At 42.3% G+C, this 26,802-nt stretch overlaps 1 protein-coding gene across 1 annotated transcript in view; it reads left to right on the top strand.

The window, feature by feature from the left end:
- The window catches only part of Napepld (N-acyl phosphatidylethanolamine phospholipase D), a 31,300-nt gene extending 5,985 nt beyond the window's left edge, over positions 1-25,315 (top strand). The window contains exons 2-5 of the mRNA XM_010636960.3: positions 7,618-7,924; positions 14,980-15,626; positions 20,225-20,339; positions 24,611-25,315. Coding sequence (XP_010635262.1) covers positions 7,625-7,924; positions 14,980-15,626; positions 20,225-20,339; positions 24,611-24,727 — 1,179 coding nt within the window. The 5' untranslated portion in view covers positions 7,618-7,624 and the 3' untranslated portion in view covers positions 24,728-25,315. The remainder of the gene's footprint in view (positions 1-7,617; positions 7,925-14,979; positions 15,627-20,224; positions 20,340-24,610) is intronic.
- Positions 25,316-26,802: the final 1,487 nt, after the last annotated feature.

Below are 26,802 nucleotides of genomic sequence, written 5' to 3'. Positions count from 1 at the left end.
TTTTCCTGGTAATGTGGTTTTCCTTGATAACTAAGTCAAGCATATTTTAATTATGTTCATTTTTTAATGTGCTTGTATAATTTACTCCATATTTCCTGCCTTACTTTCACAGAGGGTACTGAATTGAACCCTAGTCTCAGAGCCCCTTTGGATCTCAGGTTCTGTTGAGCTTTTGGGGTGGCCTCCAGCGCCCCCTTGCTGAACCTCGCACTGCCGGAAGGGGCAAGAGATGGCGAGTAGGGCCCGCCCCAGGAGTCCGGGCCCTGTTGATTTTTTGTTTTTTGTCACTGACTACTTTGTCATGAAAGGTGGCCCCTGTGTGGTACAGAGGGCCTGCCATTTCATTCAGAAGCACAGAAAGCTCCATGACCTCTCTGGTGACTTTTCTTGATCTCCGAGATGCTTTCTGTCTACCTCAGGGCCTTCAACTTACTGGCGTTTAGGAGGTTATGCGTCTTCAGCATTGCTGTTCCCTGGGGTTTCACGACTGTTGCAGTCATTGTGACCACTGTATGCATGAAACAGGATTCCTCACTGTTCTGGGAGTTCGGGGTGTAGGTTTGGAAAGGGCCTTTCCTATCAACTAAATGCCATCTTTTTCACTCAGAGCTGACGCTTACAAACATGGTAGGAAGCCGGGATCTGTAGGATTAGGGTTAGGATTCTTCTTCTAATGGATTTTGAGTCCTGGAGGTCTGGGGCTCATCTCTGCAGAGCTAGAATTCAGATGAGGTAGGCATTCAAGCAGTGTTTGTTGAACATGACTTTACGATACTTAAGGTAGAGTCTCTCATAAATTATATCTGGACTCTTACAAGGCTGGATGTATAGTGGCTGTTTGTATCACACTTGTCATGAAGTATTTCATGCCCTGAATAACCTCCTGGTCTAGTTGATAAACCTGTGAAGTTACACTGTCTTGCCTAGATAACTTTCCTTTTCTTTCTTTCTTTTTTTTTTTTTTTGAGACAGGGTCACACTATATAGTTGACACTGACCTGAAACTCACTATGTAGCCCAGGCTGGTCTTGAACTCACAGTGATCCTCCTGTCTCAGCCTCCTGAGTGTTGGGATTACCGGTGTGCTGGCCACAACTCGATGCTAACTTGACACTGACCTGAAACTCACTATGTAGCCCAGGCTGGTCTTGAACTCACAGTGATCCTCCTGTCTCAGCCTCCTGAGTGTTGGGATTACCGGTGTGCTGGCCACCACTCCCGATGATAACGTTCCTTTTTTTTTTTTCTCATTGAGTTTATTGGTACATTTTAGGTATACAGAACAGTTATATTCATTATTGGGATCTTGTACCTTTATATGACAGACTTTCCTTTTCTAACATGAGAATCCCTCGCCAGTCTGGCCTGGGGAATGAGGCAGAACTTGAGCCACTGCAGGGTTGCCAGTGCCACGGCCCAGGTAGAGGGGACAGGTTAGAAGGGGCCCGAGCTTGTGCTTGGTGCAGCCAAGGATTGTTAAAATTTTAGAGGCTTGGCGCAGTCCTCGCATTTTACAGATGAATGAAAGTGAGTCTCCATAATGTTAAGGGGCTTTTGAAAGGCTACAGAAGACATAAAAGCGGAAACCAGAGCTGAAGACACAACAGGTGAAATGGTGCTGTTTTGCTTTCTCACCCTTTCAGTCCAAGAGTTTAGAAGACACTTCTCACTGCTCGTCTTTGTGGGTTGTACTTTACACTGTAGCTTCGCTTTGTTCCCATTTATCTCTCACTTTTGCCTGCCTTCCTCCCTGTCCTTCTTCTCTCTCTTTTGAGACAGAAACAGCATGAAAGCACCCACATTTTGTTGAAATCTTGGCCTCAAAAATAATAGTAAATGAACATTTAAGATCATCTAGCATATTAAGATACGTTTTCAAGTTTCACAGGGAGCAGCTGAGGCAGGCTTCTTTCCTCCATAAACCTTTTCAGCTGCTTAAAATCTTCATATCATTTTGATACTAATGTATCAGAAATAAATCTATACTCTATGTTATTTTTAAGGTATTAAAGAGGGATAACTCATTTCAATAACATTTTTATGCATGGCTTCCAAAGTTGCCATTCAGGTTGTATATTATTAAAGGTATTTTAAAAATAGGTTTTTTAAGACTATTATCTGAAATATATAAAGAACTAAAAAAAAAAAAAATCAGACCTCCCAAATTTAAAGACCCAATGCAAAAATGGGCATCTGAAATAAAAAAATATACTTCTCAGATAAAGAATTAGAAATGGCAAATAAATATATGAAAGAACGCTCAACATCACTGGTCATTGGAGAGATGCAAATGAAAACAATGCTGAGATTTCACCTCACTCCAGAAAGAATGGCTGTTATCATGAAATCAACCAGTAACAAATGCTGGTGGGGCTGTGGGGAAAAGGAACCCTTCCCTTCTGCTGATAGGAGTGTAGACTGGTGCAACCACTGTGGAAATCAGTGTGGAGATTTCTCAAAAAACTAAAACTAGAGGTTCCATTTGACCCAGCTATTCCCCTGCTGGGTATTGTCCCAAAAGAATTAGAAGCATCACACCATAGTGATATATGCACGCTCATGTTTATAGCAGCATAGTTTCTTTCTTTCTTTTTTTTTGGGGGGACCAGGGATTGGACTTGGGTCCTTGTGCTTTTGAAGTGGTGGAACCACTGAGCTTAATCCCCGGCCCACATAGTTTCTAATAGCTAAATATTAGAAACAGCCCCAGTGCCCATCAACTGATGAATGGATAAAGAAGATGTGTTTTTTAATACAGTGGAGTACTACTCTGCCATAAAGAAGGATGAGCTTCAGACTTATATAGCTAAATGGATGGACCTTGAGACCATACTCTTAAGTGAAATAAATTAGACATGAATGTTTAATTACCGCATTGTTGCTCTGGTGGGAGAAACTGAATGTGGCAATAAGGACTGAGATGTATAATGGATGTTGGAAAATGGGAAGAAAGTGTTCATATGGGAAGGGGAACAAGGGAGGAGAGAGGGAGAAAGGAAGGGACAAGAAAAAAGGGAAAGTAGAAGGAAAAGTGGAAACAAAGCTTTTGTACATAGGGAGAGGAGGTGGCTTGAGGGGGGAGAATGGGATAAAATAAAGTAAGATTTTCTTTAAAAATGTGAAAAACTGGATCTGCTAGTTTTTATAAAACAGCCATATGCATAAAATCTGATGCAATCTTTAAAAAATAAAGGGAGAAAGAAATAGCTGCTTTTTTTTTTTTTGGATAGGATCTGAGTGTGTAGCCCATCTGGCCTCAAACTCATGGCAGTACTCCTGCCACAGCCGTACAAGCACTGGGATTGCAAGTGTGTGCCACCGTGCCTGGCTGAGCTTTGTTCTTCAGCCGGTTGTTTACTTGTTTCTAGTTCTATCTAAAGCTTTACTTATTTACACATAGGAAAACTTCTTATTATAGAGGATGTTTATGGAATTTGGTGATGTGAAATCTGTTAATAGCCCATGAAGTGACTTTTAGTTCAGTATATTGAATTCTGTCTAATAGCTAAGAATTTTCATAGATTTTGAACATTTGTTATCTTTGACTAAATTTTGAATGAAAACATGTTCTCAAATTTGTATCCCAAAGAGTCTACTTGTATTTTGCGTTCAGTCCTTTCAAAATTCTCTATTTAGTCTTTTATGCTATTGATTAGTTAGCATCCTTTGTGAATTGTTTATATGAGTAATATTTTGTCTATAATCAGATAAGCACTTTTATGAGGCAAATTGAGTTATTTTTAAGAGGAGAAAATACTGTGCTTTTATAAAAGATAAACATATTTTCATAGTGTTTTGTTGCATAAAAATTCTTAGAAAAATGGAAATTTTTCAGCAATTTAGGCTTTTAACTCTATCCGATATTCTAGAATATTTATTTGAAGAACAACTCAGTTGGATCCAAAGGTCTTATTCATCAGATACTCTTTACTCAACATAAATCATAGTAAAGCTGGCTCTTGGCATTTGTGTAGCATTTGAAGCACTAATCCACAGTGTCACCTGCTCTTTGCAGTTTTCAGGGATGCGTTTAACAGACAAGCAGCCCCACCCAGGTGTGTAGAGGCTGTTACTTTCCACAAGCTAACACCTCTAGTGAAGGGGGAGGTGTCTCCCCACAAGTGTTTTTTCCACTCTTGTGAAAATAAATTGATTGGTGAGATATATGGGTTTATATTATGTGTATGGATATCTAAGTATATGCAATGCATGTACATTAATCTGTTTTTGTTTTAAAAAGTTATCATTTGCATGCCCATAATCCTAGCGCTGTGGGAGGATGAGGCGGGAGGATTGGAAGCTAAAGCTCAGCCTGGACAATTTAGCGGCTTGGTAAGACCCTGTCTCAAATAAATAAAAAAGGGTTGGGGAAGTATCTTAGTATGAAGGCACTCGTAGCCCTGCTCCAAAAAAGACATCATAACTTTGGTTTACTGTGCTCCTAGGTACTGTATAATAAGCTTTCTCTTTGCTTTGTGTTCCTCTAGCTTCTTAGCAAAACTGGCTAAGTCAGCAGGATGAGTTAAAAATGAAATTCGGTGGTAGACAATGCAGTGCTTCTTAGTGATGTGTATTGTGTGCGCGCCTCCCACAGAACATTCCGCCTTTCATTATCCACTGTTTGGAGGCTGAGGTGGGAGGACTGCTTGTGTTCGTGCCCCAGTCAGAGTCCCAGCAAGGCCAGCCTGGGCTGCCTCGGAAAACAAGCAGATACCCCCCAACAACAGCAACAACATCCCGAAGCTCCTTCTCTTCAATAAGGATAAGGAAACAAATATGAAATTGTTAATGGTCATTCAGTGAGAAATAGATGAAAGTACAGTCTGAATACTTTCCAGGTTTGTTTATTGTAATTCTAAGTTGCTCAATTAGTATTTATTAAATGTCTGCTCTGGAAATGCTGAATTGTTACTTCATAATTTATGACTGTCTTGCAACCCCTAACATACATTGGTGTTGAACTATTGTAATTTTTTTCCTTCAACTTTTTAAGTGAGAAAGCAGCACTTTCAATTCTAAGGACTTGGCAAATCCTAAATGTCAAAGAGAGAAAGCATGAAACATTTGCTTTTAAATTGAGAATTCTTGTTTTTGGAAAGCATTTTGCCCATGTGTGCGGTTAGTGAAATAAAATATTTGTGCTTGGCTGACTTGTCTATGCCAGATGTCATAGCTCAGACCTCTCAGTTAGATGCCTAAGGGGTCAGTCTTTTGCTCTTAAGTAGCATTTAATCTCCAGAGAAATGCAGAAAACGTGCTTGATAATTACTAGATGGAGTTTATATTGTCCTTTGGGTAAGAGATTGAACCTGAAAAGCTCAAAGGCAGTGAGCTCATGTCAGGATCCTACCTGTAGCTCACTGGTCTTCATTTCTGGCTCATGCCACGCTAGCTTTACTGTGCACACCTGTCCCTCGTGAGACTGAGGCTGGGTCCTCTCCAGAGGGACCTGAAGGCTGGCATTGCCAGGAGCCTTCCCAGGAACCGGCCCCAGCAGGTGCTGTGTGTCCGCATGGGCCGAGGCTTGCTGGGCCACCTGGTGTCAGAGTATGTCACTGTCACATTTCACCCGCTGGCCTTCCAGTACTTTCCTCCAGAAGAACCTGGCCAGATCCGGGGCTCCGGGTCCACGCTTTTGCTCCTTCTGTGAGATAGTGCTTCATAGCATCATCGTTTTGCGTCACTTGACATCTTTCACAGTAGCGCACAACTTGTCACCATTCATTTCCCCACACCCCTTTTCCATCTCACAGATGCTAAAGCATCATAGATCCAGGCCTGTGATAGCTTTCAGTGGTCCCCGGGCAGGAGCACCCCACATCCAAGAGAACAGATGATGGCTTTGTGCTGGGAGCAGAGGCGATACGGGGATCTTGCGCCTCTGGAAGCCCATGGAGGGCTTTCCTTTGTATTTTGGTTCAAATTGGAGTTGCCCAGTAAAACATTGCTCCTGAAGATGATTTTGTGCTTGTGCAGGGGGTATGGGGGGGTCTTTAGAGAGAATGGTGGTTTGGTAGAGAGCCCTAAAGCCCATGTTGGGTGGGAGGTAAGAACATGGAGGTAACACTGAGAGGACAGTTTTGAAATCCTTGTTGTCTAGGGAGAAAAGAGATCACTGGATCTGTTTTCCGTTCCTTTTCCTCTCTGGGTCTCTCTGGTGTCATGGTCGCTCTCAGCACTCAGGGCAGCCTGGATCCCGGGTGTCTGTTTCCGTGGGTGTCAGTGAGGTTGTCCTCTTCGGTTGCTGCTTCCTTGGGATCTCCAGCTCACCTCGGCTCGCTGGTCAGAAACCCACCTCGACTGCAGGTGTGGCTACTTCTGATCCCCTCCCACTTTATTTCTCCCTTCCAGGTAGCCAGACTTTTCAACCACCTAAATTGGATCTAACCTCCTGATTTAACTTCATTGTTCACGCTCATTTATTTTGTTTTTCCCCTTTTTGTCACTGGTGCTAACCCCTTTGATTCAGTTAAGTCTTGGTGTCCACCTGCAGTCCTAGCTACTCGAGAGGATGAGGCAGGAGGATTGCAAGTTCGAGCCCAGTGTAGGCAACATACTGAGCTGATACCCTGTCTTCGAATAAGAAGGGCTGGGTGTCGCCTATGTTGTGAACTATACAGGACTGCAGACACACAAACACGATAAATAATATATTAAGAGTGTGAATTGATCTGCTGTGAGTTTCATTTCTTTCCTAGTGTATTAAAGAAATATTTGCTTTCCATTTAGTTGGTTTAAATGCAATGTGAACACCTCACATCTTTCTAACCCTAAGGCAGTAACACACACTAATAGAAAGCCAAATATCGTCTTCACGGCTACAGTAGGGGTTAAATAGAAATGACTGCCCAGGGGAGAAAGGGAAAGAACACCAAGCCCAGGAGGAGCCGTACAGTGGACTGAAACTTCCCCCGAACTCTAGAGCATGCATTGTGTCGTCTGGGGAACGCACAGCGGAAGGTGAGGAAGCACGGCTGGCAGGAGTGGAGCCCTCACTGTCGCTGGGCAGCGCTGAGTGTGGGAGTGAACTGATTTGGATTATATTGGGAATCAGCTACCACGTTATTGAAATGTTTCTCATGTATGTGTCATCTCCATTCTTGGGATTTGAACTCCTTGCGCTTTCCAAGGGCATTGGTAACAGATTATCTTCATTGTAAAAATGAAGGCCCAGTGTAGTTATCTTTAAGTCACTTGAATTCCTGAGGGGTCCTCAGGAGCTTAAGCAGCCCTTACTGTGTATTGTTAACAGTAATATCTTAAAATGCAGGAATGAAAATATTACAGGTTCATGAGGGCCTTTTAATTTATTTCACAGAATATCATTGAAATGAAGAATTTCCTGTGCTTCAGTACTAGGTAGGGAGATATGTTTTCTGGGTTACAGCAGAGAGAGGAGTTTTGAAAGGCTTGGCTGGTGTGGGAATAGGTAGGTCAGACATCTCTAATTAGGAAGCAGTATGGAGACTTCAACACTGTATTTTACGGGAAGAAAGTATGGGTTAATAGAGACGTAGTATTTTTATAAGCTAGGGGAAAATTTTATTGGCCAAGAGATATTATGTGATATGTCTGAATGCTTTTATGTTAAACTCATTCGTGCCTTTTTTTTTTCAGTTCTTCAATGGAAATGGATGAAAATGAAAGTAACGAGTCATGGGTGACAAGTGGCCAGTGTCCTGGCGATGCAGCACAAAAAGGACAAAATTCAGCACAGGATTCTGGTGAAACTGATTCTTCTAAGTTGTCCAAGAAAAGCTTCAAGCTGGATTACAGACTAGAGGAAGATGTAACTAAATCAAAGAAGGGGAAAGACGGGAGGTTTGTGAACCCGTGGCCGACATGGAAGAATCCGTCCTTTTCCAATGCTCTTAAGTGGCTGATCACGGAGAAGAATCACAGCAGTGTTCCGAGCTGCAAAGAGGTAACGTCTGTGTGGGTCTTCTGTGTGTGCTGTGGCTACTCAGGACTTGGCTCTGCTTTGGGTTGCATTGTGACACTGAACCACACGGGTTACAGATTACCTGAGCCCTGTCTGTGAGGAGGCACTGTGTAGGTCTTGGGGAGACACAGTGAAGGTGGCACCTGTGCCCTCAGGTTCCAGCTGCAGCAGCACACATCTGAGTGATCACCTCTGACGTGCTGGAAACCAGAGGTAGGGACAGTGTGTTTTTTGAGCTATGGGCAAGGAAGTAATTAATTCTGACTGGCAGTGTTGGATAGAGCTTAGTAGTGACCTGATGCATGCTTGGAATATGGGTTGTGAGGGGTACGGCACAGCCTAGGTCCAGCCTTTAATCCTTGGGTAAAGCTGCCAAAGCTCTGAAAGAAACCTCTGAATGACCTTTTCAGACCTTGAAAACTTGACTCTGGGTTACTGGCCTTTAAGTGCTCTGCTCTACTTAGGATGAAATTTGTTAACATTTGGTGTAGAGATTATTAGATAACGAGATCAACTTTGGCAAGCCCGGGTGAGTACAGTAGCATCTTCTCCCTCTTAATCTCTCTCTGAGCCTCCCACCATCTTCCTTGGCTTTTCCTCCCTGCCAGCCCCTGCCTTGCCAGGCTTTGGGGAAGGTGAGATAGGGAGCTGGGCTTTGTGAGTGGAGGCTCAGGGGAAAGTGGGAGAGGCAGGGCGTGTGTGGGTTGTGGGTATTAGCGTTAGCTCCTCTCCTTTGGTAAATGTGCTTATTTTTCTTGAAAGCAGATGGTATTAAAAGCCTCGTATCGCTTTGATGCTAGGAACATTCGCAGTACTGCCACATTTCCCCGGCTTGAACCCCTGGGGTATGTGCATGGCTGTCCTGTGGGGCTGCCCCTACCACCAGTGGTGCAAATGGATCTAATCACTTTCATTGGTCTTTTTACTAATAAAATTAATAAAAAGTCTACGAATGGGCTGAATCTAGTTAGTTGCTTGAATTTGAGTGATTACTGCCCAAATATAAATATTAATACTATTTATACCAACTAAAATATTATAATAATGAACAAACTTATTTCATTAAATTAAAATAAATTTATTTATATTTGTGAATAGTTTATCAGTAATTAAAACTCTCAAAAACCCTCTACATTTTAACTTGGAAATCTTACAAGTAATATGCATTTACAACTTCTGTGCTACAAATTAGCTGCATTACAATTAATTTATCCCATTTTAATGTTTTTTTTAAGGAATATAGTATGATGACATCTTGTCCGCTAAATCAATTCCTTTCTTCCATTATTGTAGTTGAGGACCCCCGAGAAGCAGTATAAGCCGCCCGATGAGACAGTCATGCATGTACCCCCGGAAATGATCTAATTCAAATCAGAGCTGGCCGGCAGCAAGACTTATGGCCCTGCCGTGAAATGTGTTAATCCCAGTTACTAGAGTGGATTAATATGATAGCTATTTCTAGTTATATGTGTTTATTTTTTTCTTTGCAGTGCTGGGGAACAAACCTAGAGCCTTGCACATGCCAGGCAAGCTCTCCACCACTGATCTCTGCCACCCAGCCCAGTAATACATATTTGTAAGCACTTCAAGCAGAACGATGTTAGATGAAACTTTATGTTTTCAGCTTTGGGGGAGGGACGAAGGAATAAGAAAGATTCTGTTTTTTCCTTCTGCTGAACCTCTTATGAAGAGAAACATGGTTAGGGCAGAAGGCCAGGGTGGGTAGGCTGTGTGTGGGTAAATTTCTTCCTGTAGTTTCAGCCACAGCTTCTGAATATGCACAGGTTATGAATGGTACCTTTAGTTTTGCTTCATTTTGAAGAGTGATTGCGTGAAGGCAGAAATATATCTCTCCATTCTAATGGTTTGACAGTCTAGAAATTGAGTTGAATCTCCAAAGACTCACCAAGCCAAGGTTCTTAAGCTCTTTTGGATACCGACCCCTTTTGATCATGTGTCCATTTCTATAAGAAAGTCCACTCACTGCCTGTTGCCTGCTGCCTCCTTCCCTCCCTTCCTTTCTTTCTTCCTCTTCCTTTTCACTCTTCCTTCCCTCCTTCCATCTCTCTCTTTCTGCTTTCCTCCTTTGTGGTACTTACTGTCTTTGTGGTACTGGAGATTGAACCCAGGGCTTTTGCACTGAGCTACGTTTCCATATCGCCCTCTTTTAAAATTTTTAAAATTTTGAGATAGGATTTTACTAAATCACTAAGTTGTCTGAGCTAGGGCTTGAACTTGTGATCCTCCTGCCTCAGCCACCCAGCTTGCTGGATTTACGGGTGGGTGCCCTGTGCCTGGTTTATGCCAGTTAATCTTGACTGTTACCTTGATTGATTGTAGTAAGAGACTTCTGGAGAGGTGACAGGATTGTGAGGGCACTGACCTCATCGATGGGCTAATGAGTTCAAGGCTAAATGGGCAGTTGGGAGGTGGTTTCTAGGTGAAGGAAGTCGGCCCTGTGAGTGTGATTTGGGGGACTATATCTGGCTCCCTCCTCTCTGGCTCTCTCCAACCTGCTCTGCTTCCCGACACCCCTGAGTTGAGCAGCTTTCGTCTTCCACACCCTTCCATCATGATGTCTGCCATGGAGCCCACTCACCATGGGCTGGAACCTCTGGAACTGTGAGCCAAAGTGAACCTGTCCTCTGAAGTTGTTGGCATCAGGGATTTCGTGCCGGCGATGGGAAAGCTGACCGGTACACTCCCTTTTGTTATATTTCCTTGGATTTTATCGATTTTTCTTAAGCCTGCCCATTCTCTCCTTCATTTATTTAGCTAGTTTTTACTGAGTGCTGAGCACACTGTATTACATGCTAGAGCCACAGACATAGCCTTCCTGGACCTTTGGTTTAGTGGAACACAGAGATAATAAACAAAACGAGTAAGTTGTGTGACATATTAAAACATGTTAGGTGCTGGGGATGTAGTTCAGTGATGCTGCGCCTGCCAAGCTCAAGGTCCTAAGTTCGATCCCTAGTATGGAAAAAAATAAATGTTAGGTGCAATGGAGGATAATAAAGCAGATAAGGAAGAGTGGTGGAGGTGGGGCTGTCTTCTATAATGATATGTAAGCTGCATTTCTTTTTTTTTTTCTTTTTAAGGCAAGAGATTTTTTCAAAATGCCAAGGGAGGCCCCGTATCTCCAAACACAAACATACCAATTAAAAACAAATTGGGCATCATATAAAAGACAAAAGATACCTGCATACTATTCCAGTTCATATTTTATTTCTGATCTTTTATTTATATTTGTTTGTTTGTTTGGTACCAGGGATCGAACTGTGGTCTTTGTACTGCTAAGGCAGGCAGTGGAACCACTGAGCTAAATCCCCGGCCCCTCTTATCTGTGTTTTGTTTCTTCATTTTCAGCAAAAGCCTGGAACTAGATCAAAAGCATGTTAACCTCTCTTATTTTAGGGACAGTTGGAACTCTGTTTAAGCCCTTTGAATAAATTGCAAACACAATTAACATTTACCAATTCCTAGGTGTGATAGAGCTCTATACTTCCCAAAACAAAAATCAAAAACCACATTAGGATGAGCACCTGCTTCATATTGTTGGGTCAACTCAGAATTTAATCCAGATTTTGGACATTGTTTTTGTTAGACTTTGGGAAGCTAGTGTTGTTTAATAACTAAGCCACAACTTCAAACTGTTTGAAAAGAGAATAGTATGATTATATATATAAGGCAATTATATTTTATGCTATTTATATCATCATAGTATATTTATATAAATATGCAAGTGTTTTGGAAGAAACAATTGATTATAGATTGCTCGATGGATCTAAATAACGCAAAAGTGTGTCATAAGCAGGCGACACAGTTCAGTTGCCTGGTCAGAAAACAGTGGGCCTCTCCTGATATTTGTCTCCTCTAGGTCATAGGCTGCACATCGTTCCCGTGGTGCCATTGCTGTCGTAGTGGTTCCTACATGCGGGTACACACAGGGGGTTGTGGGTGGAAGCCCCCATGTGAGACAGAAGAAACCTCTTCTCTTTACGAGTCAATTTCTCTCAGATATAACGGGAATGGAGAGCTGACTAACACAGACTACGGACTTCATCTTTTTTTTTTGGCCATAAAGTGAGAATAACTTAGTTTGAGTCACTAGGATTGTTTTGCGGTTCACATGACACATGAAAATACTTTGAAAATGTAATGTGTTCTTAGGTGTATATGATATTAAAGAATAGTTTGCACTTTGAAAAAAAGAAACATCAACTTGTACAATAGTGTACTATAGGTTGCTTTTTAATATTTAGCACGAAAAAAATTGTAGGTAGTTTTAAGGTTTTTTTGGGTTTTTTATTGATACTGGGGATTGAACTAGGGCATTGAGAGGCAGGCATATAGGTAGTTTAAAAAAAGACAGTGTGGAAAGGTTTGTAAGGAAAGTTTATTCTTCTAAATGGCCCCTGCTACCCATTTTCCCTCTCCAGAGGGAATGACTTGTGGCATTTTGAGTTGTGTCCTCTGGAATTTGTCTTCATATTTGTAAGGAAAAGCAAAGTCTGTCATTTGGGGGCATTAGTCACTGACTTCTAATCTGGATTACCAAATTTAACTCATCTCTGCAACAGTCCTGCTTCTACATGACCTTTCCTCCCATTCTGTATCACAATATATGTATTTTTTAAGAGGGGGCACTTTAAGAGGCTGTCCTTGAACTTGTTAACTCATAGGCTCAGGTGATCCTCATGCCTTAGCCTCCCCACTACCTGGAACTGCAGATGTGCACCACCATGACTGGCTTTTGTATTTTTTTTTTTTTTTGTATTAACAGATAATAGCCGGGCATGGTGGCGCGCACCTCTAATCCCAGTACTTGGGAGGCTGAGGCAGGTGGATCTCTGTGAGTTCGAGACCAGCCAGGGCTACATAGTGAGTTTCAGGTCAGTCTCAACTACATAGTGAGACCCTGTCTCAAGACAAAACAAACAAACAAAAATAAACAAATAAAATAAAAAGCACACTTTAAACAGTTTGAGTCGAGTTCCTTTCTTCTTCCATCACATATAAGCACACAAATACATACTCTTAAAATCACAAATATATCAGCAAGAATATGGGTTTCATTGTTTAGTTTTTTCATTGTGTATTTTTAATGTAAGTTAATGTTTGTGCCATGGAAATAGTTATGGCTTAGTGAAAAGAGAGGTCTTTGAGATACTCTGGTGAAGAGGATAGAAAGTGAAAAGTGATTTTTTTCTTTTTGGGATCTTAATTAGAGATTTCATTTCTTTGAATATTATGGGATGGTAATACAAAGAGCAAATTCTTAAAAGGAAGCTACTCTCCAGTGATCAGAGTAGAAACAATACAGCACATAAGGGGAAATGAAGAAAGGTGTGATTATTATTTCAGACTGAACTTCCACTCCTGGGTCAGTGATTCCAAGTTGCATAAGACCGGATAAATCCCGTACAGATAACCCAGATATTAGAGATTTGTGGACAGAGAGGCATGGGAGCTGAGAGGTGGGAGTCGATGTAGGCTCAGGGGCGGTCCCAGAAAGGGTGTCCAATTTGTTTTTTTTTTCAAGATCATGTTTTCTTTTTTTTTCCTCTCATTGAGTTTATTGGTACTTTTTTTTTTTTTTTTTTTTTTTTTTTTTGAGACAGGGTCTCACTATGTAGTTGAGACTGACCTAGAGCTCACTTTGTAGCCTAGGCTGGTCTCGAACTCATGGCGATCCTCCTGCCTCAGCCTCCCGAGTGCTGGGATGACAGGCGTGCGCCGCCACGCCCGGCTTCGTATTGGTACCTTTTAGGGATACAGTACAGCTACATTCATCATTGGCATCTTGTACCTTTACATGACAGGTCTAGGTCTTGGTTCTCATTTTCCCCTTGTAGAGTGTCCAGTCTGATTACAGAGTTTCAAAGGAACGAGAGGGAGAGGACAGCCAGGACAAGCGCAGCGCAGGGCTCTCACCGTCAGTCAAGGAGCAGGAAGCATTTCCGTGGAGCTCGGACCTGAGTACCTGTGGATGAATAGTGCGGCACAGCTGGAGGCGGACTGGGGCAGCAGCTAAGGAGGTGGGGTGGATGTGGCCAGGCAGTGGGGAACCTCCTGCAGGGGACAGGTCCTCCAGGAGCAGATTGCGCACGAGGACAGCTGTGGCTCTTGTGGGTGGCAGGAGATGGCAGAGAGACAGCTGAGCAGTCAGAAGAGCTTTGAAGAGTCTGGCTGTCCCGCGGGACCCTCAGCAGCCTTGTGGCTGTGCAGAAGTAGAAGAGATTGGTTGATGAGCCTGGCTTGTGCTTTGTTGCTGGGGTGGCCCTTGTTCGCTCACCGCATGCTTACTGTGCGCCCCAGCCCCGCTCCTAATTCACTTCTCCCAGCAGTTGACTGTAGGTACAGTTATTACACGTCTTTTCCGGGTGAGGAAGCTGAGGCTCGGTGTGGGTAGAGGAAATGGTTTTCATCCTCCACCTGCCCTGTCACTCTCCTTCATCAGCCTCTCCCCCATCTGTCCTCTCTTCCCAGCCCACCTCTTAAAGGTGACGAATCAGAAGAACCAATTTTGAATGCGATGTGCTGAGGAATCATGATAGTTCTCCACCCAGAATTATATTTACTCAAAAAGTCAGATTCTTACCCGTGATCCAGGAACTGTGAATCTGTTATTAATGTCTCTGGTCCCAAGGGCTGGCCTGCTCCTGGGCTGTTTTCAGCAGCAAATACAGGAGCCCAGTGAGGTGACGTCTAGGCCAGTCTACTTCTGGCATTTCAGAAGCAGCCTTTAGAAAAATTAATAAATTTAGCAGTATTCAAAGCATTAAATTTAATTTCCCCTTTGCCTGTTGCATTTGGGACTAGGAAAAGTACTATAATATTATAATTAAGACAGATCCAGAAAGAACTTAAGTATGCATTTTCAATAGAAAAGCAGAAATAGCAAGTTTATTGAATGTCTTCTGTTCTCCCAAAATAGCCCTTCTCACTATAATTTAGGTCAAATTATGTCCTGTGATGATATAATTCCTTTTGTCCCTAACTACTGTTTTGTCTTTCCGTCTTTATGCACTTAGGAACTTGACAAAGAACTCCCAGTACTTAAACCCTATTTTATTGATGACCCTGGAGAAGCCGGAGTGCGGGAGGCAGGCTTAAGGGTCACCTGGCTTGGCCACGCGACGCTGCTGATCGAAATGGATGAGCTCATCTTCCTCACAGATCCTATGTTCAGCTCTCGTGCCTCCCCGTTCCAGTACCTGGGTGCGAGGCGGTTCCGTCCTCCCCCGTGCACGGTAGCGGAACTCCCCCCGATAAATGCCGTCCTCATCAGTCACAACCACTATGACCACCTGGACTACAACTCTGTCGTTGCCTTGAACGAGCGATTTGGAAATGAACTGAGGTGGTTCGTGCCTTTGGGTCTCCTTGACTGGATACAAAAATGTGGCTGTGAGAATGTCATTGAGCTGGACTGGTGGGAGGAGAATTGTGTCCCTGGCCACGATCAGGTCACTTTTGTCTTTACGCCTTCGCAGCACTGGTGCAAGAGGACTCTAATGGATGATAACAAGGTTCTGTGGGGCAGCTGGTCTGTCCTGGGGCCTTGGAATCGATTTTTTTTTGCAGGAGATACTGGTTATTGCTCTGCATTTGAAGAGATAGGAAAAAGATTTGGACCTTTTGACCTTGCAGCTATTCCTATTGGAGCTTACGAGCCAAGGTTTGTACATATGCCATTAACTGGGCTTTAATGGTTGTGACTTTGTGATCCTAGGTAATAGGTGATTTCTAGGTCATTTGTGGATTTTGTTAGCTTTTGATTGGGATTGGTGGGTCAGATTCAATTAGATTTTAAATATTTTAAAATATTTGAATCATAGTCATACCTATCAAATAATTAGTCAAAATCAGAAACGGTATTACCAACAAAGAAGGATCGGGGTAAAGAATGAACACACCTGGACAGAAGGTTACTCCGTCTGAAGGTAAACTTATCAGCCAGTAGTGGAACCTAACTCTTGCTCTTCCTTTCTTTACATGACTACGTTTCACTCTGTGATTGGAGCATTCCCTGTCCAGTGCCTCTGCTGTGTCCAGCGGAGGGAGGAAGCCAGGAGTCAGCCTGTAGCATCAGTGCCCTGGGCTGGCCTTTCCTCTGATGGAGGGGAGTCTGGTCCTGAGCTGCTATCTCACTGCTACCCTCAGTCCCTGCACACTCGGCACTTAGGCCTCATTGGTGGCCTAGGGGAGTCAGCTACTATCTCTCTTCCCTAGTCCTGTCCACTCAGGGAAAGGAAAAGGGATTTCAGAGAATTAGATTTCATTCTCTTTGGTTCCTTTTTGGTATGGTACTAGGAATTGAACCCAGGACCTTACAGTGAGCTCCATCTCTAGCACTTTTCATTTTTTATTTTGAGACAGAATCTTGCTAAGTTGTCCAGGCTGGGCTTGAACTTTCCATCCTCCTGCCCTAGCCTCCCAAGTAGCTAGGATGATAGGTGTGCACCACCACATCTGGCTACACTCTGATTTCTTTCTTTTTTTCTTTTTTGGTACTGGGGATCGAACTCGGATCCTTGTGCTTGTGAGGCAGGGGGAGGAACCTCTGAGCTAAATCCCTGGCCCAACACTCTGATTTCTATGTAGGAGTACAGAAAAAACAAACACTGATAGTAGCAAGCTAAAGGGTAAAGTTTTTTTATTATTTATTTATTTATTTTTTTTTTTGGTTTTTTGAGACAGGGTCTCACTGTACAGTTGAGACTGACGTGGAACTCACTATGTAGCCCAGGCTGGTCTCGAACTCACAGCGATCCTCCTGCCTCAGCCTCCTGAGTGCTGGGATTACAGGCATGCGCTGCCACGCCCGGCCAAGTTTTTTTAATTTTTAAAATTGCTTTATTTTATGCTTCAGTGCTTGCACAGATATATACAGGTATGTTTTGCTGAGGAAGTCCTGCAGGCTGAACAACTCATGTTTTTCTCATACATGGATGCACTGGAGGAATCTGATCTTCTGTTTCCATCAGATTGTTTTACACTTATTTGTTAACCTTTTAAATTTACTAAAAACAGGGCTGGGGATTTAGCTCAGTGGCACCGTGCCTGCCTCACAATCACAAAGTCTTGAGTTTGATCCCTGATTAAAAAAAAAAAAAAAAAAAAAAAAAAAAAAAGAAAAAGAAAAAGAAAAAAAATTATTAAAAGCATTTTCCCCTATCTTTATTAACACATCTCTCTTTTGTGTTTTTTTCTAGTTTCCTTGTTTTGGGGGCTAGATATTTTAACTTTTTTTGGTTTCTGTTAATTGTAACAGTTACCGTAAGTCAATATTAATCCTGGAATTTCACTTTTCCTCTTAAATGATTCTAACAAAACCTTTGAAAACGTCAAATCTTTTTTAAAAAGATAGTTACAAAGCAACTTTATGATACTGGTCATCATGCAGTACATGTTATTAACATATTAGAATATCTTTTATGAAAGTCTTCAAGGCAGCAAATAGCAAATAGATATTTGCCAGTCTGTGATGATAAACACACAGCACATATACTTCCTTCCCCTCACTACCTGCATTGCAGCTGTTTTGTTTCTAAGGTGGAAGAAGGACGGGTGGATATTATTTGTCTAACGGGAGCAAATGTGGTGGCCTCTGCTGTGTAACCCATTTCTCGGGTCAGCACCCACACCTTGAGGTGTCGGGGATCCATTCCAGGATACCTGGTGCGCTCCACAGATCTAAGAGCATGACACTCACAGTGGCCTTCAGTCATGCTGAGAAGACAGTACTTCGTTCTTATTTTTGGAATCTGTTGTCTCCAAGCATTCTAGCCAAGTCAGTTGGGACTTTGCATTTTTGTTTTAATTGTTCCATTACAGTAACAATTTTAAGATTATTTCAGGTAGACACGAGGATAGAAAGGAATGACTTGCTCTTCGATTTGGAGTAGGAATTAGAAAAAATGAGCAGATGTACCAAAAACTGTTTTCGTCTTGCTCTGCGTTCGGAGTGCCAGGGGATAGGGCCGAGCAGTGCTTGGGTGCCCTTGGTTGGGGAGAACACAGTAGCTCTGTTTTGGGGCTCCCACAGGACCTAGCAGCTGCTCCCTGTGAGCTCGCCTCTCCCGCTGCAGGAGGCTGGGCTGCTCTGTGACGCTGCCAGGTGCCTGAGCCCCGCCCCTTCAGCTTCACTGTAGAGTTGGTCAGCAGTGCCAGACCAGGGGTGAAGAAAGGAAGACAGGGTTGCTTTTCCTCCTCTAAACTGATGGCATAGAGAGCACAAGTTTTGCTTACAGATAACACACCTTTTCCTCTGTATCTAAAATAATGATTCTCTTTTGGTAGTGTTGGTTTTGCCAACTGTCCTTTCCTGGGAGAAGTCTGTGGAGTGGGTGCCATGCTCAGTGCATTCATAAACTGTCCGTGTGAGCCTCATACGCCCTTACAAGGTGGATCTGAGTTTGTACTTTGCAGACAAGGAAGTGGAAGCCCAGGAATTGGAGGAGCTCTCCACAGGCTTCCCAGGGGCTGCCAGCAGCCTTCACCCCGCTGTCGTGTGGGCAAGAGGCTATCTGTTCCCAAGGCTTGGCGCAGGCTACTCTCAGTTCACCGCTGATAAGCTCTCAGGTCCTCAACCTGTTATAAAAGCATGATATGTGTTTTCTTTTGAGATAGACAGGGACTTAAAAGTGGTTTTTGTTAAAACTATGACTCTTCATTTGGACCCACAGAAGCCCATTATTTGGTACAATAACTCTGGGTCAGATTCCCAGCTCAGCCCAGAAGCATTTAGGAATTGTCTATCTAAAACATGGCAAAACAAGGTTTATTAGCCTAAATTTACATAGGCTGCATCATCACCCTTCAGGACAGAGGACGCAAGGAGATTTATATGATAGTCAGCTCTGTTTGGAAATCTCCACTGCTCCAAACCTGCGGTCACCTGGGATTCCAGCAGACCTCACATGACTGAACTGCCCCAAGCAGAGATAGTTACCTCTCCTCGCTGAGCTGCCCCTGACGTCGTGAAGATTCCTCCACAGCTGCAGAGCCAGGCCTGAGCTGACCTATTGGGCCTCAGCCCCCTTGGCACCCAGAGAACTGGTCCCCTTGCTTCCTTAATGGGCCAGTCTGACCCACCTCTTTAGACCGGCCTCCCACTTGTGTTTGACCAGGGGTGGGGTTCCGGCATCGCCACCCTCAAACTGAAGCCCCCTTTCTCGCTTCTCTTACCTTTTGTGAGGGGCCTGATCTTTGTCAGAACGGTGGCATCCCTTCATTATCTGTCACTTTCCCAATACGCTTTTTCCTGTAAATTCAGGCTGAAAGCTTCAGCTTTTAATTTCCATGATCACTGAAGCGAGGACCTAGGGTAGCAGGTGGCAGGTGATACCATCAGTCCGCTCTTCTTGCCAAACCAAACACTTCATGGTTCACTTGTCTTTTAAATCGTTGCATGGAAGAATAAATGGATTTATTTTTGTACCAGGTCTTTATACTTTTATACATTAATTTTTGTTTGCTTTTTGCTTTAGGAAGTTTTGAAGAAATAGTTTTTGCATAACATCCAGGATCTTTTGGAATTCTGGTTTTTGGTCTTTTGATTTCCAGTTCTTACCCAGTGTTCAGTTTCTTTGGTTCATACTCAGGATTGCAAAATATCTGCTTTAAAAAATAACAGTAAGCCATATCTTCAGATGAGAAGTCTTATCACTAAAAGCAAAATAGATCTGAAACAAGATTTTACTTTTCAGACTATTGTGTGAAACTTATTTTGTAGTAATTTATGTAAGAAAGATTTTTACTTTTTTTTTTCCATCATAAAAGTGAACTAAAAGGGGATGGTTTTGTCTACTGTGACTTATTTCTGTTCAGCATCATGCTTTATTTTTTACAGTCAAGCCTTGGCCTGACTCCGACTTGGTTTCTGATTCATTCTCCGCAGTGTTGCTCACGTTCTATTTTCAGTAGTGTCACCTGGGAAGCTTTTGCCCAGTCCCAGCCTGGTAAAATTAAATTACAGTCACTGAGGGCACAGGCTGGACTTCGAGATCCATTACAAGTTCTCTAGATGAGACAGTAGCTAGCAGAAGGGTTGTGGGAATTACCAGTGTGCATGTTGCTGTTGCTGCTGGCTCTGGTGTAGTGGCTTAAAACTCATACGAAGGAATAGGAAGGGGGAGTGAAAACAACCACACTGAGCTGCTAATTTCTCTGATATCCATAGTCCTGTGCAGTATCTCAAAGGTGATTACAGGAAGTGGCAATTACGATTTAGTGTGTTCAAAGGCCCAGATTAATAAATTGCTGTTTCATCAGGTGGTTTATGAAATACCAGCACGTAGACCCAGAAGAAGCCGTGAGGATTCACATCGACGTCCAAGCAAAGAAATCCGTGGCCATTCACTGGGGGACTTTTGCCTTAGCTTATGAGGTGAGATCTGTTGTGCTACAAAGAGCTTTGATGGTGTGTTTGTCCAGTGGTGGGGTCCAGGCATCTCTGTCCATCTCCTAGAAGGGTTCTCAGAGGCCAGACCCTGCGAAGTCACACGTGAAGTCAGGGGTAAAATACTGATCAGTAAAATAGTACTTATATTCAATGAAAAGACCTTTTAGCCTGCTGCTTCCTGGGCTTGTTTCTGTAGTTTATGCGGCATGTGTTTATGTAACCAGAAATCTGTACGTGTAGCCTCGGGAGTTGAAAAGTGAGCCACCATGGTGTCCTCTTTGAGGTGGCTTGCCTGCTAGCAAGAGCGGGAAGACACGAGCAAGATACAGATGTGTGGAAGGGGAGGTGCTGTCAGGTGAGGCAGATTCACCGATGAGAGGATTGGGCTAGCTTCATGGGAGAAAGACTTTGAACTTGGCTGTGAGGAAGCGTGGGGAAGCATTTCCAGAGGAGGAAAGGGCAGGGCTCAGGCTGTGAGGCAGGGGGCACCGAGGAGTCTTCAACGGGAGGGGGTGCGGGGAGGGCACGGAGAAGCAGGGCTTCAGACAAGGGCAGCTTTCTAGAGATGTTACTGTCGACTGAACCTTGATTCCGGGGCTGCCGTTTACCAGGCATTGGGATAAATGTAGTTTTATTCCTCAACTAAAACAGAGGAGCTAATTTTTCCTTAAGAGAACTGGACCCTACAGCTCTGTTAGTCTGGGTTTAGGGTCAAAGCCAGAATAACTTAAAACTTTGGGAAGCTTGGAACTTGGCTTTTATACTTTGCTTTCTACGGCCTCTGCCACATCCCAGGGCCTCTGCAGGAACCCAGTGCTTTCTTGCTGTTTTTAACTCTTCCTTTCTGTTCTGTTTCTGGCCTCTCTCTTCCCCAGTAATGCAGCTTGTTCCAAATTGCTTTATTACATTGGCTGCCCGTTTTTCTACCCTGTCATCACAATTCCCATCCCTGAATAACTCTTAGCCACTCTGTCAAGGGATGAAGTGGGATGAATAAGTAAGTGACTGTGGGGGGTAAGGAGAATGAGACTACTAAATATGTGTGTGTGTGCGTGCGAGCACGTGTGTGCATGCATGTGTGTGCATGTGTGTTTTAGAAGGAAGAAGTTTGAGGCTGCTTTCCAGTGGTACACTGTTCGGTTTTGTGGCATTTCCTTCCTCCTTCCCTCCCATCTTCAATCGCTTCCTTACATCCTTCGTCTCTCCCTTCTTCACTTTACTGGGGATTGAACCCAGGACCTTCACACTGTTCTGTATGTACAGCCCTGTTTGTATTTTGAGAAAGGCTCTTACTAAGTCACTAAAATGCCCAAGGTGGGCTTGAATCTTGTGACCCTCAGGCCCCATCCTCCCAGAGTTCTGGGATTATAGGCGTGTGTCACGGTGTCCAGAGTTGGTGGTGATTTCTTTTAGGAATCTTTTTTTTTTCATAACAGGGATCAAACTTGGGTCCTTGCACTTGTGAGGCAGACAGCGGCACCACTGAGCCAAACCCCTGGCCCTGGAGGTGATTTCTTATTCCGTGTGTGTGTGTGTGTGTGTGTGTGTGTGTGTGTGTGTGTGAATGTGTCATATAGAATGTGTCCATATACAATACAGTGAGTGGTGCCTGGTTCCTATTCAGTACTTATGTTCAGTGTCAACCTTATGGGGAAATTGCATTTAGTTTGCAACTAATATGTTTTGTAATCAGAATCGAGGAAACAATTAAGTTTGTTTCAGTGGCACCACACCTGCCTTGTGAGCACAAGGTCCTTAGTTTGATCCCCAGTACACACACACACACACAAAGAAAAACAAAAAATAATGAAGTTTGTAAACCGAGGAACCACTATATTTGTCAATGACATAGATGAAGTCATAGTGTTTTATTGAACCCAAGCAAAGAGGAATGGAGATTTTGAGCCGGAGTGATTGGGTGACAGTGTGCTGTGTACTGAGACAGAAGATGAGAGGATCAAAGCTCAGTCTCCATTTACTATGGTTTTCATCCTTCAGTAATTATTCCTGTTATAAACCTAACCTCCATCTTTACTTCATAATAAGATAGGTAATAATAAACTCTCATTTGGAAGCTTTTCACATTCTGATGTTAGTTGAATAAGCCAGAAAACTATGGATTTGTGAAGTTGCAAAGTAGATAGGATTTTCAGAAATGTTTAGCCTATGATTTCTAAATAAAACTTTGCATATAAGCAGTTATAACAGCTGCACACTCTAATACAAGCAGAATAACCAGGTCTATAACTTGGCAATATTCTGAAATTGTATATAAATAGCAACTTCTAACCTAGCGGATTTCCTAGATGATTTATTTAAGCCCTAGGACTTAAATCACTAGTTTTGATGGAAGTGAATTTTAGATATTGTATGATATGTAAGCTAACTTGCTAGCGTCTTTATTTTGAACAGATTTTGTTGTAGTAGGTTGTGAAACACCATCTACTTAAGACCTTAGCAACTGACTGGGGCTGGGTCCCGGCCCTTGCCGCAGCCAGGGGGCCGGGGGTCTCCTGCCGTCTCCACTCCCTGGCCCTCTTACTCACTGATTTGCCTTATGCATATGTTGTTGTTTGGTCCTATGGTGGGGGACATTTTTATTCCCCTTGTAGACTAAAGTGCTTGGGGTGTGAGATAGTGTCAGTCACCCAGAAGCCTTTGCTACCTGATTTCAAGTTTATTCCTTAGATGGTGGAAATAGCCAAGAATTTTTTGAAGGAACTCAGAAAGAAACTACTAAATCTAGCCAGTTGTGCTCCTGGCTCAAACACAGCAAAATCCACACTAAATCTGCACGGCGTCATACTCCACACTAAAGTTACAGAGTTTAACAAAGAAATCAGTGGGGTGATTGTGTATGTGTACGGCTGGTGAGACTTACAGAGCACAGGGTGGAATACAGTTATTTTTCAATGAGAAAGAATTGTATCACTTTAAAATCTTTTTTTAAAAAAATAACTTTTCAAGGGAAATTTGACTTATGCTGTGATAAGTTAAGTTCTTCTGGTAATACAGTCATGATCTACTTTCTATATGTATAAAATGGACTAAACACACATTCCTCTTATGAGCCATCCATTAATAAGTGGTTATCTCTAGCAACCCAGGGAAAATAAAATGTAGTTAAAATCTAAGTTACACAGTAGTTATTCAGTGGAAAGGCATCCTTTTAAACATAGCCATAGTGGAAGTGAGCAAGTTTTTGCATGTGACCAATGACTATTTACCAGACCTGTGCATGCTAAACTTGAAGAAATGTTTCCTGGCTTTCATTGTATGTCACTAGCCATCCCTCCGTCACTTTGCTGGCCCCTCATCTTCTTTGCGCTGATCATTGAGTGCTGTAGGTGTCAGTCTGTGGACTGCTTTGTCTGCTGGTCCCTTTCTTGGGGAATCTCTAAATGCCAGCTGTCTGCTGCACCTAGCTCTCTCAGTCTGCACATTAATATACCCAGCTGACTCTTGACATCTCCACTTGGATATCCTTTAGGTATCTGGAACGTTAAGTGTAAAACCAAGCTCTCATCTCCCCTCAGTTTAGCTTCTCTTACTCTCTATAAATGGCAACTGCTACTTTCCAGTTACTCAGGCTGAAACCTTGGCTCCATTTCTCATATCCTTCATCCAGTTCCCCCCTCCATTCCACCTGCACACAATCAGGTCGACCTTTAGATTAAACTCAGGATTTCACCACTTCCTACCTCCTTCACTGTCACTACTCTGTTGCTTACAACTGGTGTCAAGTCAGGACGCTTTCTCTGCCAGGGCGACCTGGAGTAAAAACCTCAGCTCCCACAGTTGCCTCCAAAGTCCCGGACAGTTTGTGCCAATCAGCAGGGGGGTTGTGGTGGTGCTGCGGATTGAGGCTTAATTTTCATGATGTTCCTCTGCCACAGTCAAGGTGGCATTTGAACCAAGACCTGATGGCACAGGCTCTAATAATTTTTGGTGTGGATTCCATTTAGAGTGAAATTTCATATAGTGAAAGTGATCAGATTTCATGTAATCTAATGATGTTCAATCTCAGGTGGCCCTGCATTTGCTGTGCAGGTGACACCTAACAATGGACACATCTGTTGACTTCACAATTAATGCCATGCTGTTAGAAAATGACTGAACATTTGCTAATGCTGCAGTTAAAAGAAAGGGTATTGTTTTAATGTGGCCATCTGCTGGTTATTTTAGTTTGAACTTGTATTTGAAATATCCCTTGTATGTAATTAAATTTCCCCCTTTTTTCTTCTGCATTTTCCCAGCATTACTTAGAGCCTCCAGTGAAACTGAGCGAAGCTTTGGAAAGATACGGACTTAAGACTGAAGATTTTTTTGTCTTGAAGCATGGAGAATCAAGATACTTAAATACTGATGATTAAAACTTTGAATAAAGATGTGCATAGGAGCTTTTAATGAAAAAGGTATCATTGATATTGGAAAACAAATGAAAAGACTAAGAAATTCATGAGTGTTGACTTTTTCATTAGCAAGCAGCTTCTGCAAGTGTGTGTTTTATGTTTTATGTAATAACTTGCTTACCAATGTGATGTCCAGCTAATGAAAACTGTGAAGGCAGTTCAGGGGTGGGTCATTTAAATAATGAGTTGGCCAATGTGGATATAGAAATATATCAGTGGGTAAGCATTTCAGTAGAAATTTTTTTAACTAAAGCGTTATACTTCAGTGGTTGTAGAATTTTCTGAGGTTATGAAAAACTGCTATTAAAAATCCACCTGTTTTTCTATTTAGGGCATTCTTTAAGGCTGTCTGCCTACATCTTTTCAGAGGCCTACACACACACAACTAATACTCACATTGTAAGTGATACAGTTGACTCCCACATGCTTATAAACATAGCATTTCTTGCTCTATCAGGATTAGCTTACATGCCAAATGTTAGGTGATATATTTTCGTAAGCATAAAAACATAGGTGTTTGGGCTAAATTACCATTTTTAAAGACTACTTTTTATTGTGATAAAATGTACATTAACTTTTCATTTTAACCATTTAAAAAAATTTTTTGGCATTAAGTAGATTCACATTCTTGTGCACTCATGATTACCATAACTTAAATTTTTTAAAAGAGGGGAATAATATATTCTTTTTCTCATTTATGATCCCCAAATTAAAAGCTCTCTGATCTGGGCAGAGGAAGGGAAAGGGTGTGGTGATGAGAACTTGATTTATGAAATTTTCTATTTTTAATCTAAAACACCTCTGCTAAGCACAAATATAGCTATAGTTAACTATTTCAGAGAAGATAAATGTAGATTTTACATGTGACTGTACATTTTGACTTATTTTTTTATTTTCCATTTTCTTTACACATTTTTCTGGTTTGCTAGCTCTAATCCTAAATATATCAATACGATTTATATTTTGCTTTATATGATTAAGAAGTCATATATTTTTGTATCAGATGACCTCTAAGTATGATAGTACCTTTATGGAATATAAGTGATTGTTACAATAAGGTAATGGGTGTCACCTGAGTTGAGTTTTAGTGTTAATAAGGCTCCGTTTCTGAGTGCTCTAAACCAGCTGATCATGGTGGCACATTCCTGTAGTCCCAGTGCTCTGTAAGGCTGAGGCAGGACTATCATCAGGAAGGTGTATGAGATGCTATTAGAGGGCCATTCCATGCTCCGGCTCCACAGCTTGGTGAAGTATGTTATTCATACAAAATAATACATTTTCTAAACCAGATGTTACCTAGGCGTTGCTCTGTAATTGGATTGGCAAAGATACGTGCACGACAATAACCACTGAATCTGAATTTTAATTTTCATTTCATCTTGAATTTTCTTGGTAACCTGAAGTCACTATGCTCACTGTGCCTCTTCCTCATGTGCAACAAGAGGATAATTTTGACCTACCTCCAAAATGTGTAAATAAAGAGAATTTTTGAAAAGCACTTTAGAGATCTAAAGGAGAACATGCTTTTTAAAGATATCACTGCCTGGTGTAGTTAGGTACACTTGAAAGCTGAAAATAGGCTCATGCTTTTGATATCATCTTGATCCCAGCTATGGCAGATTTAAGCATATATATTAAGACACTAAACACTGAAGACCAATAACTTCATCCCATTCATTTTATAAATTTGGAGATATGATCTTTATTGAGATTGAGTACTTTCAAATCAGACAAAGGGAAATGCTTTTGCAATATGTGTGTTTATAATGTAGGCGAGTGTGTATGACTTGGGGGCACTGAATCACAGAAGAAATCCCCATAAGATAAACTTCAGGAGAAACCTGAACAAGTACCAGCCTTTTCACTTTGAGCAGACACGAGTTAAGATGTGTGGGTCAACTCTGGGGCCAGGATTCTTGTAGTCATATCCTTGTTGCTGCACATCAAGCTGAAAGTTCATCTTTTACCTCTGAAGCAAGCCAAGTATATCTTGCTTGATGCTTATTTTCCACGAATGGCCTTAGCATTATTTATAT

Source organism: Fukomys damarensis, unplaced genomic scaffold (genome assembly GCF_012274545.1).
Source record: "Fukomys damarensis isolate Sample0158 unplaced genomic scaffold, DMR_v1.0_HiC HiC_scaffold_4, whole genome shotgun sequence".
NCBI lineage: Eukaryota > Metazoa > Chordata > Mammalia > Rodentia > Bathyergidae > Fukomys > Fukomys damarensis.
Note: the sequence above shows the minus strand (reverse complement) of the source record. Positions and strands in the feature narration are given on the sequence as shown.